Here is a 17,078-nt window from a genome sequence, read left to right as displayed (position 1 = left end):
AGCAGCGCCAGCAGCAGTAGGCGTTACACGCAAGGATGCATCGGAGGAATCCCAGGCAGGAGAGGACTCGTCAGAATTGCCAGTGACATGGCCTGCAGGACTATTGGCATTCCTGGGGAAGGAGGAAATTGACACTGAGGGAGTTGGTGGGGTGGTTTGCGTGAGCTTGGTTACAAGAGGAAGGGATTTACTGGTCAGTGGACTGCTTCCGCTGTCACCCAAAGTTTTTGAACTTGTCACTGACTTATTATGAATGCGCTGCAGGTGACGTATAAGGGAGGATGTTCCGAGGTGGTTAACGTCCTTACCCCTACTTATTACAGCTTGACAAAGGGAACACACGGCTTGACACCTGTTGTCCGCATTTCTGGTGAAATACCTCCACACCGAAGAGCTGATTTTTTTGGTATTTTCACCTGGCATGTCAACGGCCATATTCCTCCCACGGACAACAGGTGTCTCCCCGGGTGCCTGACTTAAACAAACCACCTCACCATCAGAATCCTCCTGGTCAATTTCCTCCCCAGCGCCAGCAACACCCATATCCTCCTCATCCTGGTGTACTTCAACACTGACATCTTCAATCTGACTATCAGGAACTGGACTGCGGGTGCTCCTTCCAGCACTTGCAGGGGGCGTGCAAATGGTGGAAGGCGCATGCTCTTCACGTCCAGTGTTGGGAAGGTCAGGCATCGCAACCGACACAATTGGACTCTCCTTGTGGATTTGGGATTTCGAAGAATGCACAGTTATTTGCTGTGCTGCTTTTGCCAGCTTGAGTCTTTTCATTTTTCTAGCGAGAGGCTGAGTGCTTCCATCCTCATGTGAAGCTGAACCACTAGCCATGAACATAGGCCAGGGCCTCAGCCGTTCCTTGCCACTCCGTGTGGTAAATGGCATATTGGCAAGTTTACGCTTCTCCTCCGACAATTTTATTTTAGGTTTTGGAGTCCTTTTTTTACTGATATTTGGTGTTTTGGATTTGACATGCTCTGTACTATGACATTGGGCATCGGCCTTGGCAGACGACGTTGCTGGCATTTCATCGTCTCGGCCATGACTAGTGGCAGCAGCTTCAGCACGAGGTGGAAGTGGATCTTGATCTTTCCCTAATTTTGGAACCTCAACATTTTTGTTCTCCATATTTTAATAGGCACAACTAAAAGGCACCTCAGGTAAACAATGGAGATGGATGGATTGGATACTAGTATACAATTATGGACGGGCTGCCGAGTGCCGACACAGAGGTAGCCACAGCCGTGAACTACCGCACTGTACTGTGTCTGCTGCTAATATATAGACTGGTTGATAAAGAGATAGTATACTCGTAACTAGTATGTATGTATAAAGAAAGAAAAAAAAACCACGGTTAGGTGGTATATACAATTATGGACGGGCTGCCGAGTGCCGACACAGAGGTAGCCACAGCCGTGAACTACCGCACTGTACTGTGTCTGCTGCTAATATATAGACTGGTTGATAAAGAGATAGTATACTCGTAACTAGTATGTATGTATAAAGAAAGAAAAAAAAACCACGGTTAGGTGGTATATACAATTATGGACGGGCTGCCGAGTGCCGACACAGAGGTAGCCACAGCCGTGAACTACCGCACTGTACTGTGTCTGCTGCTAATATATAGACTGGTTGATAAAGAGATAGTATACTCGTAACTAGTATGTATGTATAAAGAAAGAAAAAAAAACCACGGTTAGGTGGTATATACAATTATGGACGGGCTGCCGAGTGCCGACACAGAGGTAGCCACAGCCGTGAACTACCGCACTGTACTGTGTCTGCTGCTAATATATAGACTGGTTGATAAAGAGATAGTATACTCGTAACTAGTATGTATGTATAAAGAAAGAAAAAAAAACCACGGTTAGGTGGTATATACAATTATGGACGGGCTGCCGAGTGCCGACACAGAGGTAGCCACAGCCGTGAACTACCGCACTGTACTGTGTCTGCTGCTAATATATAGACTGGTTGATAAAGAGATAGTATACTCGTAACTAGTATGTATGTATAAAGAAAAAAAAAAAACCACGGTTAGGTGGTATATACAATTATGGACGGGCTGCCGAGTGCCGACACAGAGGTAGCCACAGCCGTGAACTACCGCACTGTACTGTGTCTGCTGCTAATATAGACTGGTTGATAAAGAGATAGTATACTCGTAACTAGTATGTATGTATAAAGAAAGAAAAAAAAACCACGGTTAGGTGGTATATACAATTATGGACGGGCTGCCGAGTGCCGACACAGAGGTAGCCACAGCCGTGAACTACCGCACTGTACTGTGTCTGCTGCTAATATATAGACTGGTTGATAAAGAGATAGTATACTCGTAACTAGTATGTATGTATAAAGAAAGAAAAAAAAACCACGGTTAGGTGGTATATACAATTATGGACGGGCTGCCGAGTGCCGACACAGAGGTAGCCACAGCCGTGAACTACCGCACTGTACTGTGTCTGCTGCTAATATAGACTGGTTGATAAAGAGATAGTATACTCGTAACTAGTATGTATGTATAAAGAAAGAAAAAAAAACCACGGTTAGGTGGTATATACAATTATGGACGGGCTGCCGAGTGCCGACACAGAGGTAGCCACAGCCGTGAACTACCGCACTGTACTGTGTCTGCTGCTAATATAGACTGGTTGATAAAGAGATAGTATACTACTAATATTATATATACTGGTGGTCAGGTCACTGGTCACTAGTCACACTGGCAGTGGCACTCCTGCAGCAAAAGTGTGCACTGTTTAATTTTAATATAATATTATGTACTCCTGGCTCCTGCTATAACCTATAACTGGCACTGCAGTAGTGCTCCCCAGTCTCCCCCACAATTATAAGCTGTGTGAGCTGAGCAGTCAGACAGATATATAATATATATAGATGATGCAGCACACTGGCCTGAGCCTGAGCAGTGCACACAGATATGGTATGTGACTGACTGAGTCACTGTGTGTATCGCTTTTTTCAGGCAGAGAACGGATATATTAAATAAACTGCACTGTGTGTCTGGTGGTCACTCACTATATAATATATTATGTACTCCTGGCTCCTGCTATAACCTATAACTGGCACTGCAGTAGTGCTCCCCAGTCTCCCCCACAATTATAAGCTGTGTGAGCTGAGCAGTCAGACAGATATATATAATATTATATATAGATAATAGATGATGCAGCACACTGGCCTGAGCCTGAGCAGTGCACACAGATATGGTATGTGACTGAGTCACTGTGTGCTGTGTATCGCTTTTTTCAGGCAGAGAACGGATTATAAAGTAAACTGCACTGTCCTCACTAGTAAACTCTCTCCACTCAGTCTCTACACTTCTACAGTAACAGTACTCCTCCTAGTCAGCTCCAGTAAATCTCTCTCAGTCTCTTATAATCTAAATGGAGAGGACGCCAGCCACGTCCTCTCCCTATCAATCTCAATGCACGTGTGAAAATGGCGGCGACGCGCGGCTCCTTATATAGAATCCGAGTCTCGCGATAGAATCCGAGCCTCGCGAGAATCCGACAGCGTCATGATGACGTTCGGGCGCGCTCGGGTTAACCGAGCAAGGCGGGAAGATCCGAGTCGCTCGGACCCGTGAAAAAAAACATGAAGTTCTGGCGGGTTCGGATTCAGAGAAACCGAACCCGCTCATCTCTAGTCCTTTTTAGTATTTTGGAGTGCTTTTATATAGGTGACCAATTGTCGTATTGTTCTTTTTTGCATCACTTATTTTAAGTATTGTCATTCATGTATCCCGGAGTGGTTTGGATACAATAAGAACTCTTTTGGCACAACCAAAATATTTGTTTGCATGTAATAGTATTGTCTATAATTTTACCATTTTGATAATTAAACCCTGTATACACTTTTTTTTTTTTAAATAAGCAGACTCTGTGTATTTCGATGCCACCGAAATGGTCGCTTAGAATGATCTTCTCTCATCTTTTCCATATATATATATATATATTTATATATATATATATATATATATATATATACACACACACACAAAATATTTGCAGGGGGTTTCCATATAAGTGCATCTTACACACACACACACACACACACACACACACACACACACACTATATATATATATATATATATATATATATATATGTATTTTTATATGACGTACATATATGGACCCCCCACCCTCCCCTACAAGCCCTGCATTTGCCATTGGAGAGGGTGAGAGAGGGAGGGAGTGGGTGGGAGCGGGGGAGACTCTTACCTGTCACAAGCCAGCCACAGGTCTGTAATAAAGGGAAGGCAGGCACTTCTCTTCATTAGGCCACGCCCCCTACACACACGCGAATCGCGGCACTTCTCTGGGGCCGTGAGCCGGCCCTGGTAAGAGGGGGGGAAGGACTGGCAGCCAGCACCGTTGAAAACTGGGTCTGGGAGCAGGAGTGGACAGTGCACAGTGCACACAGCCACATCCTCCTCCTGCTGCTGCTGCCCAGTTCCTGCCTGCACGGAGGTGATGTGCGGTCTTTCAGCTGACCGCACATCGCTCCTCCTTTATATCGGCGGCGGTGCCTGTCATATTTTGGGGGGGCCCATTGCCCCCCCCATTCCGATGCCTCTTGATGAGAGCAAATTACAATCTATCATTTGCTCCCAAACACTGAAAAATGAACAAATTATACAAATTGCTTAAACACAAATTTAACCAACTTGGATGAACGAATGTAAATGACAGTTCTGCAGTGTTTGGGAGCAAATGATAGATTGTAATTTGCCCTCATCCATTAACAGATTTTCCTTCCAACCGGCAAGATCTGGCAGATTATCTGCCAGATAATTGTATAATGTGTACCAACCTAGCTTTAGAAGAGGCATAACATTATACAATGGGCTTTTTCTTGGTCTCAAGTCAGACCATGGGGATTCCCTACTGTAATACACTGAAGTCATGACTCATAAACAGTGAGCATACGACAGTTACTGTAGTACGTAGTGTATCTTTGCGTGTTTTATGTTATATACTTAGTTTATAAAAAATACACACCTGTGTCTGGAGACAGCAAAAGATCAGAGCAACCCGATGGTAAATAAAAAAAATGCTGAATGCTTGAACGGTAATATCAAGAAATAACTTAATGCTTATATTCTTATTTTACACATAAAATATATGTACATTAAGTAATTGTTCAGCATTTTAACCTTGAAATCTAAGCATTTGAAACATTTTGTATGTAACTTATCAGCCCTTCTAATAGATTATAATCATATGTATTTTACTTATTCAGAGACTTGGCTGCCTGGAATTGCTTAGTATCGGAGAAAGAGCACAGCCATCAAGAGAGGACAGTGAAAATTGGTGATTTTGGTCTAGCTAGAGACATGTATAAAAGCGATTACTACAGAAAGGAAGGCGAGGGACTCCTCCCTGTATGATGGATGGCGCCAGAAAGAATTGATGGCATATTCATTACTCGCTCTGATGTTTGGTGAGATCAACCACTCACTGGTATCACCCAAAGTTAGTTCACCATGACACTGGGGGCCAAATGTAATGCCGTCCAAGTTGGTTGAAGGTGCAGGTTGCCTGCCGAACTTGGATGTTTTTTTTAAAGCGCCAATCATTTACAAGGCAAATACATGACTTGTAAATGATTGCCGCTTTAAAAAACTTACAAGTTTTGCCATTTACATGCACCTATGGCTAACTCAGACGGCATTACATCCCATCCTGAAATTCTAAAACCACCTGCTAAATCTACAGTACCTGCACAGCTGCACAATACTGGAGGAAGTCATCCGCTCACACTGACAATCTTCACTTCGAATTTATGCTTTACTCCTACAGTGCTTCCCTATCTCATGCTAAACAGTCACTCAGTCCCCTCTTCTAGAAACATGCCTTTGTCTCACCCATCCTTAAGAAACCCTCTTGACTCTGAGTCTCTTTCAAACTACCAGCCTATCACTCATCTCCATTTTGCCTCCAAGCTCCTTAAGAAAACTGCCTACCACTACCTTAACTCATTCCTGTCTGCCCATTCTCCTCTCTTCCATTCCCTCTACTCCACTCCACAAAAACATCCCTCAACAAGCCCATGAATTACCTTCTCATAGCCAAATCTGAGGGTCACATTTTTCTCCTTTATGGTTCTCTTCCTACCTCTCCAACAGCTCCTTTTCAGTCTCTTCCTCTAACAACTACCCCCTCATTTTCTCTGCCTGTTGGTGTCCATTAAGGGTCTGTCCTTAGCCCCTTTCTTTTCTATGTCTACACCTTCTTCCTTGGAAACCTCATCATCTCCTATGGCTTTCAATACAATCTTTATATTTATAATATTATATTGATAACTTTATATAATATAAAGAATATCAGACTATACTTTAAAACAGTGTAGTAGGAATGGTGGGTGCTTGAAGTACATACATTATTTAATTGACAGCTTCCTTTACAAAGTAACTTTTTCAGAGAAAGAGAAGCTGGTATCAGGAATGGAACCTTACTTAATGGACAAATGTAATTTATTTTTTCAATATTAGATTTAACTCTGTACTTAGCTAAAATGTGGGGTTATCATCAACACCCAGAACAGAGTATGTAGTGAAAAGAATAGAACTAATCATGAAAGACAATACGTTAGGAGAGTGATAGCTAAATACTACTGTTTGACATTTGCCTACTACATGGTGTTGACAGCATCATAGTTCACCCTTACCTAAAAGACTCAGACTTATCAACAGACTGCCTGCTACTTACATTGTGATTCATGTGGGATAATTTAGTACTGAAATACAGTATTAGTCACCTTATGTGTAACATGGCATAATATAGTTCTAGTACCCTGTAGCAGTCACCTTGTGTGTACTTAAGAACTAATACAGTGCTTATATACTGCATCAGTTACCTTATTTGTAATGTGGCACAATATAGTGCTAAAAATAAGAATTTACTTACCGATAATTCTATTTCTCATAGTCCGTAGTGGATGCTGGGGACTCCGAAAGGACCATGGGGAATAGCGGCTCCGCAGGAGACTGGGCACAAAGTAAAAGCTTTAGGACTAGCTGGCGTGCACTGGCTCCTCCCCCTATGACCCTCCTCCAAGCCTCAGTTAGGATACTGTGCCCGGACGAGCGTACACAATAAGGAAGGATTTTGAATCCCGGGTAAGACTCATTACCAGCCACACCAATCACACCGTACAACTTGTGATCTGAACCCAGTTAACAGCATGATAACAGAAGGAGCCTCTGAAAAGATGGCTCACAACAACAATAACCCGATTTTTGTAACAATAACTATGTACAAGTAATGCAGACAATCCGCACTTGGGATGGGCGCCCAGCATCCACTACGGACTATGAGAAATAGAATTATCGGTAAGTAAATTCTTATTTTCTCTAACGTCCTAGTGGATGCTGGGGACTCCGAAAGGACCATGGGGATTATACCAAAGCTCCCAAACGGGCGGGAGAGTGCGGATGACTCTGCAGCACCGAATGAGAGAACTCCAGGTCCTCCTCAGCCAGGGTATCAAATTTGTAGAATTTAGCAAACGTGTTTGGCCCTGACCAAGTAGCTGCTCGGCAAAGTTGTAAAGCCGAGACCCCTCGGGCAGCCGCCCAAGATGAGCCCACTTTCCGTGTGGAATGGGCTTTTATAGATTTTGGCTGTGGCAGGCCTGCCACAGAATGTGCAAGCTGAATTGTACTACAAATCCAACGAGCAATCGTCTGCTTAGAAGCAGGAGCACCCAGCTTGTTGGGTGCATACAGGATAAACAGCGAGTCAGATTTTCTGACTCCAGCCGTCCTGGAAACATATATTTTCAGGGCCCTGACTACGTCCAGCAACTTGGAATCCTCCAAGTCCCTAGTAGCCGCAGGCACCACGATAGGTTGGTTTAAGTGAAATGCTGAAACCACCTTAGGGAGAAATTGAGGACGAGTCCTCAATTTTGCCCTGTCCGTATGAAAAATTAGGTAAGGGCTTTTATAGGATAAAGCCGCCAATTCTGATACACGCCTGGCTGAAGCCAGGGCTAACAGCATTACCACTTTCCAAGTGAGATACTTCAAGTCCACAGTGGTGAGTGGTTCAAACTGATTTTAGGAATCCCAACACTACATTGAGATCCCAAGGTGCCACTGGAGGCACAAAAGGAGGCTGTATATGCAGTACTCCCTTGACAAACGTCTGAACTTCAGGTACAGAAGCTAGTTCTTTTTGGAAGAATATCGACAGGGCCGAAATTTGAACCTTAATGGACCCTAATTTGAGGCCCATAGACAGTCCTGTTTGCAGGAAATGCAGGAATCGACCCAGTTGAAATTCCTCCGTAGGGGCCTTCCTGGCCTCGCACCACGCAACATATTTACGCCAAATACGGTGATAATGTTGTACGGTTACATCCTTCCTGGCTTTGATCAGGGTAGGGATGACTTCATCCGGAATGCCTTTTTCCTTCAGGATCCGGCGTTCAACCGCCATGCCGTCAAACGCAGCCGCGGTAAGTCTTGGAACAGACATGGTCCCTGCTGGAGCAGGTCCTGTCTTAGAGGTAGAGGTCACGGGTCTTCCGTGAGCATCTCTTGAATTTCCGGGTACCAAGTCCTTCTTGGCCAATCCGGAGCCACGAGTATAGTCTTTACTCCTCTCCTTCTTATGATTCTCAGTACTTTTGGTATGAGAGGAAGAGGAGGGAACACATACACTGACCGGTACACCCACGGTGTTACCAGAGCGTCCACAGCTATTGCCTGAGGGTCCCTTGACCTGGAACAATATCTGTCCAGTTTTCTGTTGAGGCGAGACGCCATCATGTCCACCTTTGGTTTTTCCCAACGGTTTACAATCATGTGGAAGACTTCCGGGTGAAGTCCCCACTCCCCCGGGTGAAGATCGTGTCTGCTGAGGAAGTCTGCTTCCCAGTTGTCCACTCCCGGAATGAACACTGCTGACAGTGCTATCACATGATTTTCCGCTCAGCGAAGAATCCTTGCCACTTCCGTCATTGCCCTCCTGCTTCTTGTGCCGCCCTGTCTGTTTACGTGGGCGACTGCCGTGATGTTGTCCGACTGGATCAATACTGGCTGACCCTGAAGCAGAGGCCTTGCCTGACTTAGGGCATTGTAAATGGCCCTTAGTTCCAGGATATTTCTGTGAAGTGACGTTTCCATGCTTGACCACAAGCCCTGGAAATTTTTTCCCTGTGTGACTGCTCCCCAGCCTCTCAGGCTGGCATCCGTGGTCACCAGGACCCAATCCTGAATGCCGAATCTGCGGCCCTCTAGGAGATGAGCACTCTGTAACCACCACAGGAGAGACACCCTTGTCCTTGGAGACAGGGTTATCCGCTGATGCATTTGAAGATGCGATCCGGACCATTTGTCTAGCAGATCCAATTGAAAAGTTCTTGCGTGGAATCTGCCGAATGGAATCGCTTCGTAAGAAGCCACCATCTTTCCCAGGACCCTTGTGCACTGATGCACTGACACCTGGCCTGGTCTTAGGAGTTTCCTGACTAGGTCGGATAACTCCCTGGCTTTCTCTTCCGGGAGAAACACCTTTTTCTGTACTGTGTCCAGAATCATCCCTAGGAACAGCAGACGTGTCGTCGGAATCAGCTGCGATTTGGACCGTGCCCTTATCAGGAGATCGTCCAAGTAAGGGATAATTAAGACGCCTTTTCTTCGAAGAAGAATCATCATTTCGGCCATTACCTTGGTAAAGACCCGGGGTGCCGTGGACAATCCAAACGGCAGCGTCTGAAACTGATAGTGACAGTTCTGTACCACAAACCTGAGGTACCCTTGGTGAGAAGGGCAAATTGGGACATGGAGGTAAGCATCCTTGATGTCCAGAGACACCATGTAGTCCCCTTCTTCCAGGTTCGCTATCACTGCTCTGAGTGACTCCATCTTGAACTTGAACCTTTTTATGTAAGTGTTCAAGGTTTTCAGATTTAAAATGGGTCTCACCGAGCCGTCCGGCTTCGGTACCACAAACAGCGTGGAGTAATACCCCTTTCCCTGTTGTAGGAGGGGTACCTTGATTATCACTTGCTGGGAATACAGCTTGTGAATGGCTTCCAATACCGCCTCCCTGTCGGGGGTAGACGTTGGTAAAGCAGACTTCAAGAACCGGCGAGGGGGAGACGTCTCGAATTCCAATTTGTACCCCTGAGATACTACCTGCAGGATCCAGGGGTCCACTTGCGAGTGAGCCCACTGCGCGCTGAAATTCTTGAGACGGGCCCCCACCGTGCCTGAGTCCGCTTGTAAGGCCCCAGCGTCATGCTGAGGACTTGGCAGAAGCGGGGGAGGGCTTCTGGTCGTGGGAAGAAGCTGTCTGTTGTAGTCTTTTTCCCCTTCCTCTGCCCCGGGGCAGATATGAGTGGCCTTTTGCCCGCTTGCCCTTATGGGGACGAAAGGACTGAGCCTGAAAAGGCGGTATCTTTTTCTGCTGCGAGGTGACTTGGGGTAAAAAGGTGGATTTCCCAGCCGTTGCCGTGGCCACCAGGTCCGATAGACCGCCCCCAAATAACTCCTCCCCTTTATACGGCAATACTTCCATATGCCGTTTGGAATCCGCATCCCCCGACCACTGTCGCGTCCATAATCCTCTTCTGGCAGAAATGGACATCGCACTTACTCTTGATGCCAGAGTGCAAATGTCTCTCTGTGCATCTCGCATATATAGGAATGCATCCTTTAAATGCTCTATAGTCAATAATATATTGTCCCTGTCCAGGGTATCAATATTTTCAGTCAGGGAATCCGACCAAGCCACCCCAGCACTGCACATCCAGGCTGAGGCGATTGCTGGTCGCAGTATAACACCAGTATGTGTGTATATACTTTTAAGGATATTTTCCAGCCTCCTATCTGCTGGCTCCTTAAGGGCGGCCGTTTCTGGAGACGGTAACGCCACTTGTTTTGATAAGCGTGTGAGCGCCTTATCCACCCTAGGGGGTGTTTCCCAATGAGCCCTAACCTCTGGTGGGAAGGGATATAGTGCCAATAATTTTTTAGAAATTAGCAGTTTTCTGTCGGGGGTAACCCACGCTTCATCACACACTTCATTCAATTCATCTGATTCAGGAAAAACTACGGGTAGTTTTTACACACCCCACATAATACCCCTTTTTGTGGTACTTGCAGTATCAGAGATGTGCAAAACCTCCTTCATTGCCGTGATCATGTAACGTGTGGCCCTACTGGAAAATACGTTTGTTTCTTCACCGTCGACACTGGAGTCAGTGTCTGTGTCTGGGTCCGTGTCGACCCACTGAGGTAACGGGCGTTTAATAGCCCCTGACGGTGTTTGAGACGCCTGGACAGGCACTAACTGAGCTGCCGGCTGTCTCATGTCGTCAGTTTTCTGTAACGTGCCGACACTGTCACGTAATTCCTTAATTACGGCCATCCATTCAGGTGTCGACTCCCTAGGGGGTGACATCACCATTATAGGCAATTGCTCCGCCTCCACCTCATTTTCCTCCTCATACATGTCGACACACACGTACCGACACCCAGCACACACACAGGGAATGCTCTGATAGAGGACAGGACCCACTTAGCCCTTTGGGGAGACAGAGGGAGAGTTTGCCAGCACACACCAGAGCGCTATATATGTATAGGTGTAATACGCGCTTGAGCTCACCTGAAGTTTCGTGTTCGTCCCGTTGCGGCCCCTCTGGTCGTCCAATTCCTGCTTGTGCGGAGCCAGTTGGGATCTGCGGACACCTCTATAGGACCTGGGCAGAAGGACGGAGATACCCCAGTACAGACAACACCCCCAAATGTGAAAGGACCACTACGGTGGGATACAGTAACAAAGATTTATTGCTGAAGGGAAACCGGGTTTGGGATTAGTAAACCTAATACATTGCGATTAGAATCATTACCTTTTTCACATTTAATTCCCAAGATAAGCATAAACATGGCAACATAATGACACAAATGCTTGTTCAAAACTTTAACAATTTCAAGAAGGTATTTAGAAAAGCAGGTTCCTTGCAACTTAGGTAGTACGCTGAATGCGCCACCAGGTGGCACTATGAACTCAATAAGGAGGGGTTTCTGGCCCCATGCATATATAATCCAGGGAAGTTCAGTGTATGTCCTTGCCAATAGCACGGAACCCCACGGCTGGCGAGTGATCAATGCACAGGGGAGGTATAGAGGAGTGGGTGCTGCAGTTTAGCGGTTTTCCTAAGTTCCGTGGGTGACGGGGAAGCGAGGTAGTGACCCGAAGTGAGGGTGGTTAGGGTGCTATGATGCCTCAGTGTCCTGTCTATTTCAGTCTCCACAGCGGGTAGGGGATATAATGTTCCTGGGTGCACCACTCGGGCTTTATAGTGGGCCAGTATGTATTAGCAGGGGTGTGTGTAGACAGTGTGCCTCTTGTTCAGCAGATGAAAGAGAAGGGGTTATAAAGGGTTGGCCACGTAGTGGCTACCTGTACTTTAGTTCTCCTCCCGAGGATCGGCACAGCTCCCTCACAGCAGGCAGCGCCACACGTCCCCTTGGTAGCCCAGCGGCGGGATGCGCTCTCCTCCAGGCGGCTCTTCCACTTTGCCGTGGCAGCCCTCCGCCAGCGGCTCTCCCACCCAGCGTAGCGGCGGTTAGTCGCGCTGGTCTCCGTCTCCCTGTGGCCGGGTGCAGTCGCGTCTCTCCCTCTGTCCGCGTAGCGGTGCTTGGTCGCGCTCCTCTCCGTCTCTCCGCTTGTCAGCTTCTCCTCCCCTCTCACGCGCGCACCCGACTCCTCCTCCCCTTCTCCCGCTCAGCGGGCGGCCAATCACCCCAGTCTCCTCCAGGTCACGGTCCGGCCACTGGGGTTGCCTAGCGACCGGGCAGTCTATTAACCCCCTGTGGGAGGGCAGCGGCTGCTGTTGTATTCAGCAGGGGTCAGAGTGGGGGCAGATGCTGCATATCACATGGGGACAACCTTACAATAAGTGTCTATCCCTTATAGCTGCTTATATCTGTTATTTTGCCAAATAAGTGCCCCCCTCTCTTTTTTACCCTGTTTCTGTAGTTGCAGGATGCAGGGGAGATTCTGGGAGCCTTCCTACCAGCGGAGCTGTGTGGGAAAAATGGCGCTGTGTGCTGAGGAGATAGGCCCCGCCCCCTTCACGGCAGGCTCTTCTCCCGCTTTTTTCTGGAAAACTGGCAGGGGTTAAATACATCCATATAGCCCAGGAGCTATATGTGATGTATTTTTCGCCAACTAAGGTAAATTCATTGCTTCCCAGGACGCCCCCCCCCAGCGTCCTGCACCCTCAGTGACCGGAGTGTGAAGTGTGCTGAGAGCAATGGCGCACAGCTGCAGTGCTGTGCGCTACCTTATGAAGACAGGAAAGTCTTCTGCCGCCGATTTATGGACCTCTTCTTGCTTCAGCATCTGTAAGGGGGCCGGCGGCGCGGCTCCGGGACCCATCCATGGCTGGGCCTGTGATCGTCCCTCTGGAGCTAATGTCCAGTAGCCTAAGAAACCCAATCCACTCTGCACGCAGGTGAGTTCGTTTCTCTCCCCTAAGTCCCTCGATGCAGTGAGCCTGTTGCCAGCAGGTCTCACTGAAAATAAAAAAACCTATTTAAACTTTTACTCTAAGCAGCTCAGGAGAGCCACCTAGATTGCACCCTTCTCGTTCGGGCACAAAATCTAACTGAGGCTTGGAGGAGGGTCATAGGGGGAGGAGCCAGTGCACACCAGCTAGTCCTAAAGCTTTTACTTTGTGCCCAGTCTCCTGCGGAGCCGCTATTCCCCATGGTCCTTTCGGAGTCCCCAGCATCCACTAGGACGTTAGAGAAATACTGTATCAGTCACAGGGTGAGCGGTAGTGTAGTGCAGTGTGTGGGGGGTGCAGGTGCAGGGTTAGGGATAGTGCAGTGTAGCGTAATGCAGTGTGGTTTGTGCAGGAAGGAGGAGCAGAGTGAGAGGTAGTACGTGAGCTTAGTCCTTGGAAGCTGCTGTCGGTGGTGCTGGAGAAGAGATTAAATGTGGAGGAGGACTGTGCTGCAGAAGGTGGGTAATCATGGTCTAATTGATCTAATTAGAAACTTCCAATTGCTTAATTAGTCATGGGGAAATGGGGGCTGTCAACCAAAGGGTTCCAAAGCAAGTGCCCACAATTTTTTTTCAAATACAGATTTTAGTAAAAATTGGACTTTCTCTGGAGGTGCTAAAAAAATTGAGCACAGTGTGAAAAAAGAAAAACCTACAGTACCCCCAATTGCTCCTGGGTGACTAATTAGATGAGATACTGTTCTGTAATGCAAATAACCGTTTTTACACATATGTCATCTGAGTAGCCCCATCACATGCATCCCCTTTGAAAACAATCTCAATAGTACTGTACCCCCTTATTTCTATGCCAAGCCTTTAGGCTTAAGCAAAGAAACACAAAAAGTCATAAACAATAATCAAATCCACTCTCATTAAGCATGTGATCTCTGAACTGTTCCTTTTCTATTGTTTCATATCATCTTATGGATATTTATCCCAGTTATGGAATTACGTAATAATCATCTTTCTGGGTTTATTTCAGGTCATTTGGTATTCTCTTATGGGAAGTCTTTACTTTGGGACAACAACCTTACCAAGGATACTCTAACATAGAGGTTTTGCATTATGTGCGCTCAGGGCAGAGAATGGACTGACTCCCCAGAAAACTGCCCTGATGCTATATAAGTAAATAATTTTCTGATTGATCTATTAGTACAACAACTGTTATGGATAGGGGTGTAATCTACAGTCCTACCTTTCCATAAATCAGAGGACAACACTCTTTAAAATCACTGCAAACTGCCATTATCTTAAACAGATCCCAATATGTACATCTTTTGCCAACATCTTTACAAACATGCCAATGTAATCAGATTATCTGGTGGTTACTTCTGAGCTTCATGTTCGTAATATAATAACATGCGTGGCCAGCATGGGTGTGGTTCAAAAGACGACAATAAATAGGTTCACAGTCATTAAGGTCAACCCTATATGGTAGACATGCATTAGGCTGACAGGGTAAAAGGTGAACGTGAAAAGGGCATACAGTACAAAAGGTTTGCGGGGTCAAAAGGTCAACCGAAATTGTCGACATAAAAATGGTTGACACAAGGTTTGGCATTTTGTATATTAAACCATATCTAAGCCAAAGTAGTGGAAGCATGAACCCTTGCAGGCTTACTTTGCTCACGACCCTTCGGGCAGGTTACTGTTCCCAAAAATAGTCCATGTGGATGGTAAATGATGAAAAACTTTGAAAAAAACCCTCAAAAACTTGCGTAGACCATTGTTATGTCGATATTTTTAACCTGTTGACATTTTTTACCTGTCGACCTAATGCATGTCGACTATATGGTGTTGACCTGTTCACTTTTGACCTATTGACTGTCGATCTATCATCCAGAACCCGACCAGCATAAGAAAATAAATACATTTTCACTGATGAAGGCTTTGGTAATACACAGAAGGAAGCCAGGATTAGAAAGCAATGCCTTTAGCAATATTTAGAGGAGGACATGTACATTACGGTTCTCTCTGGAAGGAAAGCCCCTTTAAACCATTCTTATAGACCTAATAACAAGTTCAGTATAAATATTATGTGTTGCATTGGTGCACCAAGACAGTTGCCAAGGAAATCAGTGGATAATGGGGGTAATTCCAAGTTGATCGCAGCAGGAATTGTGTTAGCAGTTGGGCAAAACCATGTGCACTGCAGGGGAGGCAGATATAACATTTGCAGAGAGAGTTAGATTTGGGTGGGTTATTTTGTTTCTGTGCAGGGTAAATACTGGCTGCTTTATTTTTACACTGCAATTTAGATTGTAGATTGAACACACCACACCCAAATCTAACTCTTTCTGCACATGTTAAATCTGCCCCCCCTGCAGTGCACATGGTTTTGCCCAACTGCTAACAAAATTCCTGCTGCGATCAACTTGGAATTACCCCCAATGTAAATTACCTAACTTGCATGAATGAATGAAATGCAGGAAAAAATGTGCTGTCTGTCAACATAATTTCAAGGTTTATAGTAGGATGGATATGGAGTTGGACTGGCCACTAGTAAGAATATGGAAGTCTTTTCATTGTAATCAGCAGTGAATGTTGTATATATGGTGAATCATGTGCACTCACTATCAGGCATCATCAATCATATGATTTGGTAGAGGGCAGTATGGGCAATTTTTCAGTGCCTTAGCCGACAGGATTCATTAAAAAAAATAATGGCTGGACATGTCACCATCACTGTCCATAGAGAAAATCATGTGTCGTCAATATTAGAAAGCAGAAAGGAGAAGTTAATGATAACAATGCTCATTAGGCCTCTCCATTCCATTACAGCAAACAGGATCCCTGCAAACTTAGGGGGTAATACAGACCTGATCGCTGGGCAGTGAGTTTTGCAGCCCTGCGATTGGATAATCGCTGCCTACAGGGTGAGTGTATTTTAGCTGTGCAAGTGTGCGATCGCATGTGTAGCAGAGCTGCACAAACTGATTTTGTGCAGTCTCTGCACAGCCCAGGACTTACTCAGATGCTGCGATTACTTCAGCCTGTCCGGGACCGGATTTGACGCCAGACACCCTCCATTCCAACGCTTTCACTCCTTGAAAATGGTCAGTTGCCACCCACAAACGCCCTCTTTCTGTCAATCCCCTTGCGATCGCCATGCGTTTGGAATTTTCGCATCATCCCGTCGCTGGCTGACGATCCCCATTGCTGCGGTCTGTCGCGCCTGTGCATTGCGGTGCATGCGCAGTTCAGATCTTATCGCAGGCTGTGAGAAAACGCAGCCTAGCGATCAGATCTGAATTGGCCCATTAATTTTATATCTTCTGTAGATATGCTGTAGATATATTGTATTGAGTTTACACTGAAATTATTAGTGTTATTTATCAGTGATTTCTATAGCAGACGTTTATCCCCAAATCACTTCAGCTTGGTAATATATGGGTCAACAAATATAGGGCTTAATTCAGAGTTGATCGTAGCTGTGCAAAATTTTGCACGGCTACTATCATTTGCTCTGACATGCGGGGTCTGGTCCGCCCTGCATGTATGGCCCTACCCCCCCCCCCCC

The 17,078-nt window shown here is 46.1% G+C and overlaps 1 protein-coding gene across 1 annotated transcript in view; it reads left to right on the top strand.

The window, feature by feature from the left end:
- Positions 1–14,683, top strand: part of ROS1 (ROS proto-oncogene 1, receptor tyrosine kinase) — a 311,501-nt gene extending 296,818 nt beyond the window's left edge. Inside the window, 3 exon segments of the mRNA XM_063919336.1 lie at positions 5,269–5,474; positions 14,541–14,649; positions 14,651–14,683. Of these exon segments, the coding sequence (XP_063775406.1) occupies positions 5,269–5,474; positions 14,541–14,649; positions 14,651–14,683 (348 nt within the window).
- The last annotated feature ends 2,395 nt before the right edge of the window (positions 14,684–17,078 follow it).

Source organism: Pseudophryne corroboree, chromosome 4 (genome assembly GCF_028390025.1).
Source record: "Pseudophryne corroboree isolate aPseCor3 chromosome 4, aPseCor3.hap2, whole genome shotgun sequence".
Lineage (NCBI taxonomy): Eukaryota > Metazoa > Chordata > Amphibia > Anura > Myobatrachidae > Pseudophryne > Pseudophryne corroboree.
Note: the sequence above shows the minus strand (reverse complement) of the source record. Positions and strands in the feature narration are given on the sequence as shown.